At 41.2% G+C, this 14,931-nt stretch overlaps 1 protein-coding gene across 4 annotated transcripts in view; it reads right to left on the reverse strand.

Moving 5' to 3' along the window:
• Positions 1-14,931, reverse strand: part of C6 (complement C6) — a 77,865-nt gene that overhangs the window by 13,915 nt on the left and 49,019 nt on the right. For all 4 annotated transcript variants that reach the window (XM_084783546.1, XM_084783548.1, XM_084783547.1 and 1 more), the window contains 6 exons: positions 11,467-11,633; positions 9,934-10,159; positions 8,140-8,311; positions 7,755-7,866; positions 3,861-3,993; positions 2,549-2,737 (listed from right to left, as the gene is read on the reverse strand). In XM_084783546.1, coding sequence (XP_084639672.1) covers positions 2,549-2,737; positions 3,861-3,993; positions 7,755-7,866; positions 8,140-8,311; positions 9,934-10,159; positions 11,467-11,633 — 999 coding nt within the window. The remainder of the gene's footprint in view (positions 1-2,548; positions 2,738-3,860; positions 3,994-7,754; positions 7,867-8,139; positions 8,312-9,933; positions 10,160-11,466; positions 11,634-14,931) is intronic.

Below are 14,931 nucleotides of genomic sequence, written 5' to 3' on the forward strand. Positions count from 1 at the left end.
TCTCTCATATGCAGGATCTAGATTTATCTACACTGATGAATATATATTACATATATGACATGAAATCAGAAGGAGGAATAAATGGGGGGAGAAAGGTTACTAATCAGAGGAAAGGGGGAGAGAGAGCACGGATAGGGAAGTGAGGACTCATGTGAGCCAGAAACAAGGTGCACATTAATGAAGTTATCACAATGAAAGCCACTATTTTGGACAAAAACTGAAAAAGTAAATTTAAGGAAAGCGTAAACACTCAAGGCTGGGGTCGTGCAAAGCTGGTAGAGCACTAGACACACAAGCACAAGGATCTGAGTTTGGGTCCCAGCACTTCTAGGCTGGGCACTGGAGATGACAGGCAGGTTTCTGGCACTCTCTGGTCAGTAAGCCTAACCAAATGGATGAGCTACATGTTTAGTGAGAGGACCTTCCGAAAAAAACAAAAAGCAAGCAGGACAGTGACCTCTGGCCTCTATATATGTAGGCATGCATGTGCATGTGCCCCCACTCACATATGTGCATGTACAAAAATATTCCACAATACAATGCGGGCTCTCCTCCCCTCTCTTTCACTCAGTCTCTCTCTCTCTCTCTCTCTCTCTCTCTCTCTCTCTCTCTCTCTCTCTCTCTCAAGTAATTGGACATTATTTGACAAAACAAGCTACCCTTGTTATTATATAAACTGATTCAATATATGTCAAAGTAAAGAAAAAAATGATCTTATCTTTCAGGCAAAGGTTTTACATAGTCAAATAAAAGTGATTTTCAAAATCCGTTTTTATATTACTTGTGGGTGAGACCATTAAAAAGATTTAGGAAAATATGAAAATTCAATTGTGTCCTCTAGTCAATTGTTTCAAAGATAGGTACATATTTTTCTTCTCTTCAAAATAATTGTTCTCATTTCCAAGGATATAAGATTCATCAGGGGAGGTTTCTTAAAACTTTATATTGACTGAACCCTTTAAATTTGGTACATATTATGTACTCATATTTTTGTACATAAAATGTGTTCAGATTTTTTGTGTTCCATGTGATGTTTTGGTACATGCACAAATTCGCATTCTAATCAAGGTTAAAAGATCTATTTCTTATTTCTTTTTTGTTATCATATTTTTATTTTATTTTATTCACTTTACTTCCTGATTGTAGCTTCTTCCCCTGTCTCTTCCTGGTCCCATTTTCCCTCCCAATTCCCCTAGTCCTCAGAAAGGGGGAGCCCTCCTCTCCTATCATCTGACCTCAGCCTACCAAGTCTCTTATATTTTTGGTTGTGAGCCTAGTCTTTAGCTGCTGAGCCATCCCTCCAGCCCTCAAGTCTCATCTGCACTCCATGTATCCTCTTCCTCTGTGGCCTGGCAAGCCACCCTATCAGGAGGAAGTGATAAACTAGTGGGCAATAGAGTCCATGTCAGAGGTAGCTCCTACTCCCCATATTGTGGGACCCACAAGCAGACTGTGCTGCCTATTGACTACAGACTACATCTGAGCAGGGGTTCTAGGTCCTCAGCATGCATGGTCCTTGGTTGGTGCATCAGTCTCCACAGTACCCTCACCCCAACCCTGGGCCCAGATTTCTTGGCTTCATTGGTCTCCTTGTGGAGCACCTGACCCCTCCTTGTCCTTCAATCAAGTCTTCCATAAGACTCTCTGGGCTCCATCCCAGAGTTCAGCTGTGGGTCTCAGCATCTGCTTCAATCCCCTTCTGGGTGGAGTCCTTCAGAGAACCTCTATGGTAGGTTTCCTTCCTGTTCCTTCTTGCAGTCACTTCTGGTGTCTATTCGATTTGCCCTTCTTAAAGAGAATTAAGCATCCTCTCTAGGGTCCTCCTTGTTATTTAGCTTCTTTAGGTCTGTGTATTATATTGTGGTTGAAATTTGCAGGCAAGTGGATGGAACTAGAAAAGATTATCCTCAGTGAGGTAACTTAGACCCAGAAAGACACGCAGGGTATATACTCACTTATAAGCAGATATTAGCCTCATAATACAGGATAATCTTATATTTTTGTGATAAACATCAAAATCCTTTCTAGCTGGACGTGTTTTAACCAAATATCAGGTACTGTTTTCTTTCTGGTTCAGTAACATCAACATTAGGAAGACGGGGCTTGGGCAGATTTTAAAAGGATGCCACCCAGAACTGAAAGATATCATTTAGGGAAGCTGATACAGGGAGAGACAGATGATGGACTCAAAGACATAGAAAATTTCAGATATAGGTAATTAATATGATGCCTAATTACATGCTTCCCACTTTTTATTGTTCTTTACTAGAACCAAAAATTTCAATTAATTATCAGTTCTGATCTTGTTACATGAGAGATCTTAGACTCTCTGTCAATGTTTATTAATTATTAATTAAACTCACTCACCCCCAACATATAAAGACCCCTGCTTGGCCAGTAAGGTATTACCTCATTATCTGCACAGGGTGAAGTGTACTTTTCCTTTCATTCAAAAATCTATTTGAGTGGTAGCAATGTTGTGGATGTTGCATTATCGACCCTGTGGAGCCAAACATTATGGAATCCCAAATCTTGAGTCACGGCTCACCTTTTTCACAGGTCAAGGAACTTGAAATAGGAGGTGTCCAGGAGTCTCCCTCGCAGGTGTATCTTGTTGGCCCAGCAACAACAAAGCCTCTGGGGCAGGCCAGCTCAATGGATTCACCAATCTTATACACTCTCTGAAACGGGGAGATGGTCAGGACATCCTGAACAACAGGCTTGAGGCACTCGGTCCCTGTAGGGATAGCAATATCTCAGATGTGCTCAGTGGAGCAGAGTAGTCAAAAATGCAGGCAGATGATATGTGACCAAGAGGTAATGCTAGTGAGATTTACTGTGTCTGTTCAGCAGTGGCACCTCCTTTTAAACTGTGGCGTTTGTAATTAAAGTCTCCGACCTTCTCCTCAGAAACTCCACTAAAAAAAAATCCTATACTCCTGATAGCTGAGGTTTGCTTGCTGAGAATTAGTCCCAGGCACATCCAACTTTTATCACATCTTTGGATAGTTTTCCTTTTAAGAAATAATTTATTATTCCCTACCTCTTGAGTGGTTTCTTTCTTTCTAAGAATTTATTTATTTTTATTTTATCTATATATGTGTGCCTGGTGCAATGCCTAAAGAGTCAGAAGAGGGTGCCCGTTTCCTGGAACTGTATATATATATATATGGTCCTGAGTGGCCATGGGACTTCTTGGAATCAAATATGGAATGAGTAACAAGTGCACTTAAGTACTGAATTATTCCTCCATCTTCTTTTTCTATTTTTCTTAAAGCAAGTTATAACACCGTGACAGATGTAGGACATTTTAATTGGCACTGCTCTCAACTCCACATAAGTGGTCCCAGAAGGTCTTTGAGGTTCCTTTTGAGTCTTGCCTGATTCTCAGCTTTTGTCTTCCTATAGCACAGGTAGTCACAGGAAGCATTCATTTTATTCAGTCTTTTCCAGCAAAAGATGTGAATGTACCCGCCAAATGAATAGTGCTTTGGAGATAATGGCATCTTCATACAGAATCCCAAATCTGAGTGCTTTTAAAAATTTGATTTATCCACTTGTTTCAAAATTTACATCACCCAGGGCAGCCTATGGTTAAGTACGTTTCCTGGTTCCATACATTTAGTTTTAGAGGCATAATTCATAGCACCGTGTGTATGAGTCTAATATTCAAGGGCAGGAGAGCTCAATCTGGTAATATGGAACACAACTTTACCAAACGAGCCCTATTTACTGCTTCACTAAGTCGTTTTCACTACAGTTGCTAAGGATAGTAAAATAGACTGAACTTATTTTGTTCTATTTGTATTGGGCACATTCATTCTGCAGGGGAGGTATGCTGATGCTTGCCCGGTCCTCACGTTGACATTCGATATCTCCTCGCCTCCAGGTTCTGTCTGGTAAGCATCTGAAGTACTGGTATCCCACAGCTTTGAATCCAGTAAGACATGAAATTTCAACATCCTCCCCAACAGAGTACAGTTTCTTTTGATTCTAGAAAGAAAACAGAAAGCAGAAAGTATGAATGTGATGTACCCTCATCTCTGAATCCCTTAATGTACTCTGCACATTGCAGACCCCTGGAATCCACTCACTCAACAGTCTCCTCAATGGTCTGCTCCTAAATTCAGGCCAAAGGTCTTTCTCTTCATTTCTCCTTAAAATAACTTTTGTTCATTAATAACTTTTCAGCTTTTCATTCTCTGAATTCATTTTTTTTGTCTTAAACTAATTATAATTTTTGCACTTAAAAGTCTTGCTCCTTTTGAGCATGATGGTACATGCCTTTAATCCCAGAACTTGGGAGGCAGATGAGTTTAAGTCCAGCCAGGAATATAAAATGGGGCTGGGTGCAGGCCTGGTAGGTAATAGACAGGTTGCCCTTTCTACCTGAGCTTTGTGTGCTTCTCGGGTCTGTGGAGATGTGAGCAAGCCTCCTTGTGCTGTTGCTACTGTGGAAAAAAACAAACAAATAGATGAAAAAAAACCCATGCTCCTTGGGGCTTAGTCACGAAAGTGCTTGCTATGTGAAGCATGTGGAACTGAGTTTAAATCTTACGCACCAATGTGAAATCCAGATGTGGTGGCATACATCTGTAACTCTAGCATCAGTGGTGGTAGAGACAGGAGGTTCTCTGGAGCTTGCTGGCCACCCAGTCTCACCCACTGATAAGCTGAAGATTGAGTGTGACCTTATCTCAAAAATAATACAGTGGAAAGCAATAGAGGAGGTCAGTGAGATTTGATTTCTGGCCTTCACCCTTACACACACACACACACACACACACACACACACACACACACACACACACACACACACACAGAAGCCTTAATGTCTCTTGGAAACCACATGAAGCTTTGTCTTTCCCAGGGGATCTAGCAAAGATCACTCTAGTCCTTTACCAGGATGGGGAAGAGCGTGCTAAGTTTTGACCAGAAAGTTCTTCTCAGATCTAAACTTGAGAATTTGCTGGAAGGTGTAAACTCAGCAATTAACCTTTTAGTGACTTGTTCACACTACATCCTAGAAGAGTCTTACTTTCTTGGAAAAAAAAAGTTATACATCTTGGTTCCCAAGGGAAGTGAACTGTTACGAAGTATTAATGATTTGGATTTTTTTTGATTGATTGTATACCTTAAAAATGATTTTACTTTGTGTGTGTGTGTGTGTGTATGTGTGTGTGTGTGCATGATCATGTGTGTGTGCGTGCCACAATATATGTGTCAAAGTCAAGGGAGCACATTTGCAAGTTGGCTTCATCCTTCTACCACTAGTTTCAGGGACTGTACTTGGCTAGGCTGTGCAGTAAGCCCGCTTGTCTGCTTGAGCCATCTCACAAGCTAGTGGCTGCTTACTTTTTATTTGTGCATTTTTCCTGAAATAATTCACTGCTTTGAACTCCCATCTCCATTTCTCAAGTGAAGCAATAACTTATCAGAATATGTTATAATCACTGTGCTTAGGTGGCAGAGTCATTCTAACACACTCTTACTCCCCAAATCCCACAACTGTCTGCTAAATAACTGCTTTGTTTATTTGCTCTGGGTAGCCTGTAACTCACTATGTACACAGGCTGGCCTCAAACCCACATAGATCCGCTTACCTCTGCCTCCCATGCATTGGAATGAAAGATGTGCTCTACCATACCAGGTTTAAATAATTCTTTTTCCAGTACATAAACTCATCTAGTCTGTGGGGCTTGGTTACAACAGCAGGGAGTGGAGTAAGAGACAATCTAATTTTACAAAAGAATCCATAAGCATAATGAATTTCTCTTTAAAACCTCAATGGGCTTTTAAAGTTAAACAACATTAAAAAAAAAACAGTTCTTGCATGCAGCTGGTGCAAACATGTTAAATGTTATTTAGACAGCTGGACCTGGCAATATATAATTTTGATGTGGATGTTCTAAAGCAGGAACTAGAAAACGTTGTTTCATAAAAGGGCTGCAGTAGTCAGCTGTTGGTCATAAGAGAATCTGCCAGAGTTATTCATGTTTTTTAGTACTTCACGGAAGCAGCCACAGGTAATATGGGAATAAATTAATATGGCTGTGTTGTAAAATTTATTTATTTTTAAAATATATTTTATTAATTTATTCATATTACATCTCAATGGTTATCCCATCCCTTGTATCCTCACATTCCTCCCTCCCTCCCATTTTCCCCTTACTCCCCTATGGCTGTGACTGAGGAGGACCTCTTCCCCCTGTATATGCTCATAGGGTATCAAGTCTCTTCTTGGTAGCCTGCTATCCTTCCTCTGAGTGCCACCAGGCCTCCCCATCCATGGAACGTGGTCAAATATGGGGTATCAGAGTTCGTGTGAAAGTCAGTCTTCACTCTCCACTCAACTGTGAAGAGTGTCCTGTTCATTGGCTAGATCTGGGTAGGGCATCAAAGTTTATTGCACGTATTGTCTTTGGCTGGTGCCCTAGTTTGAGCAGGACCCCTGGGGTAAAATTTATTTTTTTAAAGCAACAAACTAGGCTGAGCCTGTAGGCTGTAGTTTGCTGATGCCTCATCTAAAGGACTGGTCTCCTCTCTGTGACTCCCAACCAAGCAGCATTAGCAATGTCTGGGAGCTCACCGATATTGGCTTTTGGGAGACTGAGAGTTGGTGAACCAGAAACTGTGGGAGTGGACGTGCTGCTCTGTGTTTTCATATGCCCTCCTTTGCACTGATGAAGTGGAGACCTCTGCTCTGAATTGAAGACTGATTGAATTTGCCTCCTTCCAAAATGCCTCCTTTTAAGACCACTGGTCACGGTGCATTAGAACACACCAGCTATGGATATCTATGAGGACAGTTTCGGAGATTTGTATGTTATTGAGTTTTGATAATAAATATGCTATCAGAAAAAGATTAATTTAAAAGATTTACTCACTTTAAAAATGACTATAGAGCATGCCTTTTGTGATGCCAATTTTAACAGTACATATCTCCTAAAAGATTCAATCTAATCCCAGATGCATGTGACAGTGAGTGTTTATATCTCACAAAAAGCCTAGAAACATGTTGTAGCTTAATAAAAAAGATGAAGTTAAATATTAGAATAGTATTAACTGCTCAAGGGTTCTACAGATTTCTTTTTTTAATTTTATTAATTTATTCATATTACATCTCAATGGTTATCCCCTCCCTTGTATCCTCCCATTCCTCCCTCCCTCCCATTTTCCCCTTATTCCCCTCCCCTATGACTGTGACTGAGGGGGACCTCCTCCCCCTGTATCAAGTCTCTTCTTGGTAGCCTGCTATCCTTCCTCTGAGTGCCACCAGGTCTCCCCATTCAGGGGACTTGGTCAAATATGAGGCACCAGAGTACCTACAGATTTCTAACCTAAAAAGACAATGCAAGCTCAATACCTCCACTGCTCATATCTAAGTCTCCTTTATCTTTTGGAGAGCATGCCTTAGACCCAGGAGGGAGCATCCAGGCCTCAGATGCAGACCTACCCTGTGCTGAAGCTCCAGCCTGTACTTACACACTGTACCACCTTCTGATGCCCTGAATGGTAAAGGAAAACGGCTCCTGACTCTGCCTTTACTAACGAGCAGGCATGAAGTTACCCCCGGGGAACTTAGGATAAAAGGGTTCTCCAGCGTTTATGGATATTCCTTTGTACTTTTGAGTGAGCATATTACTAAAGTAGGAAAATAATAATTCTAATGAAAATAAAACCCATGTGTTTCATGTCCTCTTCTTGAACTTCAAACCAAAAGTTTGAGTACTTTACTTAAAATAAATACTTACCCAGATAAATCCATTTTCTGGGAGATCTGGCAGAGGGCACCCTGAGTCTGCTTCTGTCTCAGCAAGGTCTGTTTCTTTTATTTCCTCATTGTCACTGATACATGGCTGTCCACTAAAAGGGAAAAGTTAATATGTTCATGTGCACCCACATATACATATGTTCATGCATGCATATATTAAAGTAATATGCCCAATGTGTTTACATATTTATAATGTACAGATGCTGGTTAAATAGAGAGAAGCTGCTGCTTACTGAGCTGAGGTAGCAGCAGATTCCGTGAGTTACCAGTATATTGCATAGACACGACTAAGGTCCTAAGTGTTTTTCAATTAACAGTTGTAAATGCGAACCAGTAATCCTTTGTTTCTGTGCACCCGGCCTTACTCGTTTTCCATTATTGAGAATGTACAATCTTCTTCTTGCTGATGCTTGCCCTCACAGCGCTGCCCTCCTCGCTGGGGGGCAGGGTTATTGCACTTCCGGGTTCTTGATCTCCTATAAGCAGCATTACACGTGCTCCAGGAGGACCAGCAGCCCCAGTTTCCATCCACTGCATCTGGAACAGAGGAAGACACATCACCATCCTGGTGCAAGAAAACTTGGCCTTGGAGAGTAGGACAACCTGATTTCCTCACATTTGCTCTGTGATATGCTTTGCAGGCTGCTACAGATTTACGGGGAGGATTGCAAGAAGTTACTTATGGAAGGGGTCTGATTCCCTTTCCCGTTCTCACAGGCGAGAATAAAATGGCAACAGCTTTGAATCACTTCAGTCATTAGTAATTATATCAGTAATATATTACTGCATGCACAAAACATGTATGTGCATATATAAACATATATGTACAAATATAAAAATCTTTTGAACAAAATTGTGGTGGTTTGTATAAGAATGGCCATCATAGTCTTATATTTGAATGCTTGGTCACCAGGGAGTGGACTACCTAAGAGGGACTAGGAATGTGACCTTATTGAAGAAGTGTGTCACTGGGAGTGGGCCCTGAGGTTTCAGAAGCCCAAGCTAGGCCCAGTGTCTCTTTCTTCTGCATTTGGATCCGATGTAGAACTCTCATCTATCATGTCTGCCATGCATGCCCCCTGCCATGTTGAAAATGGATTAAACTTCTGAAACTGTAAGCCGGCTCCAATTCAGTACTTCCTTTTTAAGAGTTGTCATGGTCTGGGTGCATCTTCACAGCAATAAAACATGGACTAAGGCAGACATGTGTGTCAAATTACACTTTTATAGGTACTGGGACATATCCTCATTCATAGGCATCATCCCTTGTCTAAAGAAAATCTGAGTTAATGTATTTAGACATGTGTAAAAACTTTGCTTGTGGCTTAATGTATCCCTTATCATAAACCATCCTGCTTATACATTATACTGACACATAATAATATAGGTCTCTGGTGACAGTACATGGCGGTTTAGAGATAAATGTGTCCCATGCTTTCTGGAATTTGAATATTTGATCACTAGTGGGTGTCCTTGTTTTGAGGAGGCTGACGAGGCGTAGCCTTGCTGGAGGAAGTGTGTTACTAGCGATGGACTTGGAAGTTTCAAAAGCTGTGGGCTGCTTCCAGAGTTCTCTCTCCACTTCCTGCTTCTGTAACATTCCATCCCTCCTGAACTGTAAGCCCCTGAGAAACCCTTCCTTCTATCAGTTGCCTTGTTTATGGTGTTTTATCATAGCAGTAAAAGAGTAACTAAGACAGAGTATCGTGTATTAAATTGATAATGTCTTATGTTATAGGCATTACACTATAATATATATAGAATTACCCTTGTCTTATGGATGAGGATTTTTTTTAAACGATGGGGTTTCACTCTGTAGCTAGCCCTGGCTTTCCTGGAACTCACTCTGTAGACGAGGCTGGTGTCAGTCCACGGAGGTCGGCCTACTTCTGCCTCCCGAGTGCTGGGATTACAGCCACGTGCCACCATTGCCCTGGATCAGGGTTTTGTAACTTAGAGAGGTTGGATAATCTTTCCAGTGTATGAAGCTCATAGGTTACAGCAGAACCTGGCATTGTTGTGTTTGGAATCTAGTATTTGAAGGCTTGTTTACATTGTGGACCTTGCTAGGAAGTCTTATTTTGTTTAAATTAATCAACCTATACTATATATTTTAAGTGGAAAAGGTACCAACTTCACAAGCAACCCCTGACACTTACCAGACTTGTAATCCGGAGACCGCCTCTCACAGTTTTTCCCGTAGGTACCACTCTGGCACACACACAAACATTCCATGCCCGCGAGCCTGGGGCGGCCATTGTTAGGACATGGAGCACACTGGCAAGGGTCAAACTTGGCTGCATACTCTTGAAATGCTTTCCTGAGGTTATTCCGTTTTGTTACTGCACACGGGATGTTTCTGACCAAGTCCATGATCGGGGCAAGCTGAGAGCAGGCAACAGAGAGAGAGAGAGAGAGAGAGAGAGAGAGAGAGAGAGAGAGAGAGAGAGAGAGCGCTCTGGTCACTTCCACTGGGGCAGTCAGTATACTTGCCACCATGACCTAGTTCTCATCGAATCAGTATTTACCAGAAAAAGGTCACACTTTCAGGGAATCATTAGAGAATCCAGTACAGACAGTTGGCTGCTGAGGTGGGAGAGGAAAGCCTCATGCCTGAGGGCAGGAGTGAACTGTATACAGTTAACCTGCCCTGCAGGTCTGCGGTGAAGGAAGCCACACGTTGCTTATTTAGACTTGTAGCATGTTATTTATTAAGCATCAAACGTAAGCAGCTGAAGTGTGGAGGTAGGTCACCAAGAATTCCTAATGCTCATTAGTTCTCTGCTGTTAGCTCATTAAGTTTGATTCAGGCAGGGAGATCTGGAGAGGACAAGGAGAGGTTTCCTTGCCCTCTGTGTTAGGACTCCCATTGGCTTTTGCTGGAGTCAGATGAGAAAGTGCACAGTGGGAGGAAACGGAGAGGTGAACCTGCTGTTTGTACCAATGGGAGGACTGGAACAAGTGACACAGGTAACAGCAGCCAAAGGAAAAGCGTGTTCACGCTAACCTTTTTTACAACCCCAAAGAAGCAATCATCGAGGGTAGAGTGTGCTGGGAAGTGGCTTTGTTCATACTGTAATGTGTGGAGGTTTTCTGCTGCATGTAAATGATTCCAGATTCAAAATTATTCAACTGTTCTATCTCTATATGAACAACACAATAGCTTTGAGGTCACTTTAAAAATGTAGTTATGTCATAGGCAAACCTAACTTTACATTACATAATATTATACAAAGTACCCTGTGAATAACAAAACTCATCTTTTTGTCTAATTACAAAAAAATACAAAACTGGAAGACTGAATTGACGGTGATAGAAGCTGGAAATCAAATGGATCTAAAGCTTTCTTAAAGCACTGACAAGCTGGAGTTTCAGGAAAAGCACAAAACTGGACGTTACCATCCCACAGTTCTCAGGCAAATGTGAGCAATTTTATTCACTAACCCCCCCTTCTCAATATTTCCTGCATGGTAACAATTCTAAATTCTATTCTAGAGCACTCACTTAAATTGTAAAAGCAATTGATGCACAACTTAATATATATATTTTTAAAGTGCATCATGAGTGTGTACTAAAAACAGACATTTTGTTTATCATCTGAAAAAGAAATGGAAAGGGAATGCTGTGTCGTGTGGGCTGGGCTGGTGGAGAACCGTCATGTCCCTGTGACCTTCAGTACTGCCCAGTCTCACCTCAAAGTCAATCACCTCCGGGTTCTCCTTCACGGACTCTAACCACTCAGAAAAGACTCGCTGCTCTGGACCTGCGGTCCCCTTCTCCCATGCCAAGGCTGCTGCGTACTCACTCCTCCCGCCCTGGACCAGCGAGACGGATGTCTCTGCTCCCTGCAAGAAGGAACCTGCAAGATGATTCAAGAAAACGATCTGTTTAATTTTACTGAAAATTAGTACTTCAAAGACAAGTCGGTTTTCTTAGGAGAGCAATAGAGACAGCAGAGTCAGGTAGTACCAATAAGTAAGCTCGGAGGAAAAAGTGCAGGAAAATTCTTTATCCCAACAGGAGGATTAGTAATACAAATTACAGTAACAGTGCCATTTAGCCAGCACAGGGTGCGCACCGCGATCTTCATGCACATTATCTTATGTAATCCTCATGACAATACTAAGTAGGTATCACTGTCACTGATCATACTGAAGCTGAGAGCAACTTGTTTTTGAAACAGAGTTAGCAACAGGCAGCAGTGGAATGCAAATGCATCTATTCTGTGACTGCTTTGCTTTGGGTCTATGCTCCCCCAAGTTTGGGGTCCATGGAATTTTAAAAAAAAACCCAGGTTCTTTTCTGACTGCTATGTTAGAAACTCCCAATTTCAGTAAAAAAAAAAAAAAAAAAAAAAAAAAAAAAAAAAAAAAAAAGGTGATACCTGGTTTTTAAACTTAAAACTTTAAACATGGGTATGAGTGAATATAGAAAAATAAGACCGAAGGAAACGACACCCAGCAGTACGGCTGGGGCTACCGTCACTTTGGTACTTACTCCACACTAGTGATTTTCAACCCATAGGTCGCAACCCCGCTGGGGGCATCAAATGACCCTTTCATAAGGGTCACCTAAGATCATTGGAAAGCAGAAATATTTACACTAAAATTTATAACAGTAGTAAAATAACAGTTATGAAGTAGCAACAAAAATAATTTTATGATTGGGGGCGGTCACCACAACATGATCTGTTTGAAAGGGCTGCAGCATTAGAAGGCTGAGAATCACTGCTCTATAGTTTCTGTACAAGAACTCTCATCATTTTTGTGTCTTTTCTTTTTTTGTTTTTTGTTTTTGAGACAGGGTTTCTCTGTGTCACACTGGCTCTCCTGCACTCACTTTGTAGACCAGGCTGGCCGCGAACTCACAGAGATCCACCTGCCTCTTCCTTCTTAGTGCTGGCATTAAAGGTGTGTGTCACCATGCCTTTCAAAGGGAAGGTACAAAAAGCTTTTTAGGTGCTTTTGTATTTATTTTTGTAGACCAGCAGGGTAGAGGATGATAAATTAGTATCTGACCTTATGTTGATGCTGTTCAAGTGACTGGCATGGCAGTGATTGCTGTGCAGCTAATATTTGGATGGATATCATATATTTCAAAAACAGATTGAGCCCAGGAAAAGTTATATATGCCAGGCATGGGGGTCTTAAGAAGAGAAAATTATTCATAGACTATATTAACTGGTTTTAATAGAATTCAGCTTCCATATATCCAGGGCCCTCTGCTTGCAAGGCAAGCATTCTACCACAAAGTGAGACCTCTAGCAGGCTTTTATTATGTGTCACATGAACACCTACCAATAAACTAGCTGATAGATGCTCAGTGTTTAATACAGGGCAGGTTTGTTCCTCTCACGTAATGAGGATTCCCAAGAATACACACACAAAGTAAATACTATTATTATTTTCATTTTGTGTATAGAAGCCCTAGACAAGGAAAGATTAAATCCTTAATGTTGGTCACATAGTGAATCAACATTGGAGAAAAAGTTGAAATTGAGGCAGCTGGCCCTGCAAGGGTGATGTGCTTAGTATGTCTAACTACGAAAAACATCACTTTTTCATGTTTCTTTTAGATAATTAATTGATTAGTTATTAGTTAGTTAGTTAACTTTTCATCCCAACTGCAATTTTGGCTTCTCTGGTTTTACTTTTAACCTCCCTGGATTCTGTTTTCCTGTAGAATGTGCTGGCCAGTACTAAGCCTGTGCATTTCTTGGTAATGTTTTTCTTTGCTTGTTTAGAGTGAGGGATGCTCTGAACAGCACATCAGCTTGCCAGAAAAGTCAGAGTCTCTTTACAATTTTATGAACTCAGAAAGAAATTCTTTAAACCTGTCGCAGTTTTCACCTTTAAAGACGGAGCATGCAGACTCTCATTGCCTATTAGCAGCTTGATTGTAAGTGGGATAATGTGAATCTTTGCTAGGATTAGCTCCAAGTATTTTAGCAGGACTGTTTAACTTCCAGCAAAGCTGTTTTCCAGAGTCAGCTTTATTTGACCAATTTATGTTTAAGTCAAGTTGACATTCTTGTTATTAGTGTGTGTATTTTCATTCTTCATCTGTCTGCTTTTATTTCCTGATCAATGGACTGGCAGCCGTAATTACACCTATCTCACAAGGCTGCCATGGGGGTTAAACCACGAGAACAAGCCAGTTCTCTCTCTCTGTCTCTCTCTGTCTCTCTCTGTCTCTCTCTGTCTCTGTCTCTGTCTCTGTCTGTCTCTGTCTGTCTCTCTCTGTCTCTGCCTCTCTCTCTCTCTCTCTCTCTCTCTCTCTCTCTCTCTCTCTCTCTCTCTCTCTCTCTCACACACACACACACACACACACACACACACTAGTGCCTGGGATACAGTAAGAACTTGATTAACATAAGCTTGATTTCCTCCGCCCTTCTTCCTCCCCCCCCTTCCTCCCTCATTCTCTCTTTCTTTCTGCCTGTCATGTTTTTACTTAAGTGCTCTATTAAACATGTGTAATGCCCTAAGTGTAGAGAACTTAGAGACCAGGGCAGTGTCCTAGATTATCTTAAAAGTTAGTAAAGAAAATAAGAAGTAAACACAATGCAGTACGATGAGTGCAGTATTCATGAGATGTCATGACTACCATTTGCAGTGTGAACCAGTAGGAAGGAACCTGACACATTATAACAATTGTGGTGGTAGTTGTGAAAAGCTTCCTAGTCGGCCTGCTAGAAATTATAATTTCAAAATTTGGATCTAAAAGTAGAAATCACATGGTTAGCATAGTAAACATTTAAGCAATTTAGCGATATTCCTCACTCCCTGTGTTCAGTGTTTTTACATACTGAATGATTCTGTTCTCACTGCCTCCTTGGGCCCACTGTCTTAACCCCTGAGTTCTATACTTACTTGCTGTGTTAAACTCTTGATATTATTTGGCTTGTGTTCCTAAGCTTCATTTTCCCCATTCTTCTCCTTTTTCATGGGCGTTACATATGAACAGCCCTGGGTTAGAGAAGACAGGAAACAGAGACAAACATTGTCTTTTGAACACTCAAATACACTTTTGTAGCTCTGCTGGGAATCATAGATTGGAAGGCTATACTTTTCACTATGTAGAACCAGTCTCCTGAGAAAAAAGAGTAATTGTACAGCTCTTAACCTTTGAATTTAAAAATGGAAACCAATCCTTCT

This window comes from Acomys minous (assembly GCF_964271855.1).
Source record: "Acomys minous genome assembly, chromosome: 5".
In the NCBI taxonomy this organism is placed as follows: domain Eukaryota; kingdom Metazoa; phylum Chordata; class Mammalia; order Rodentia; family Muridae; genus Acomys; species Acomys minous.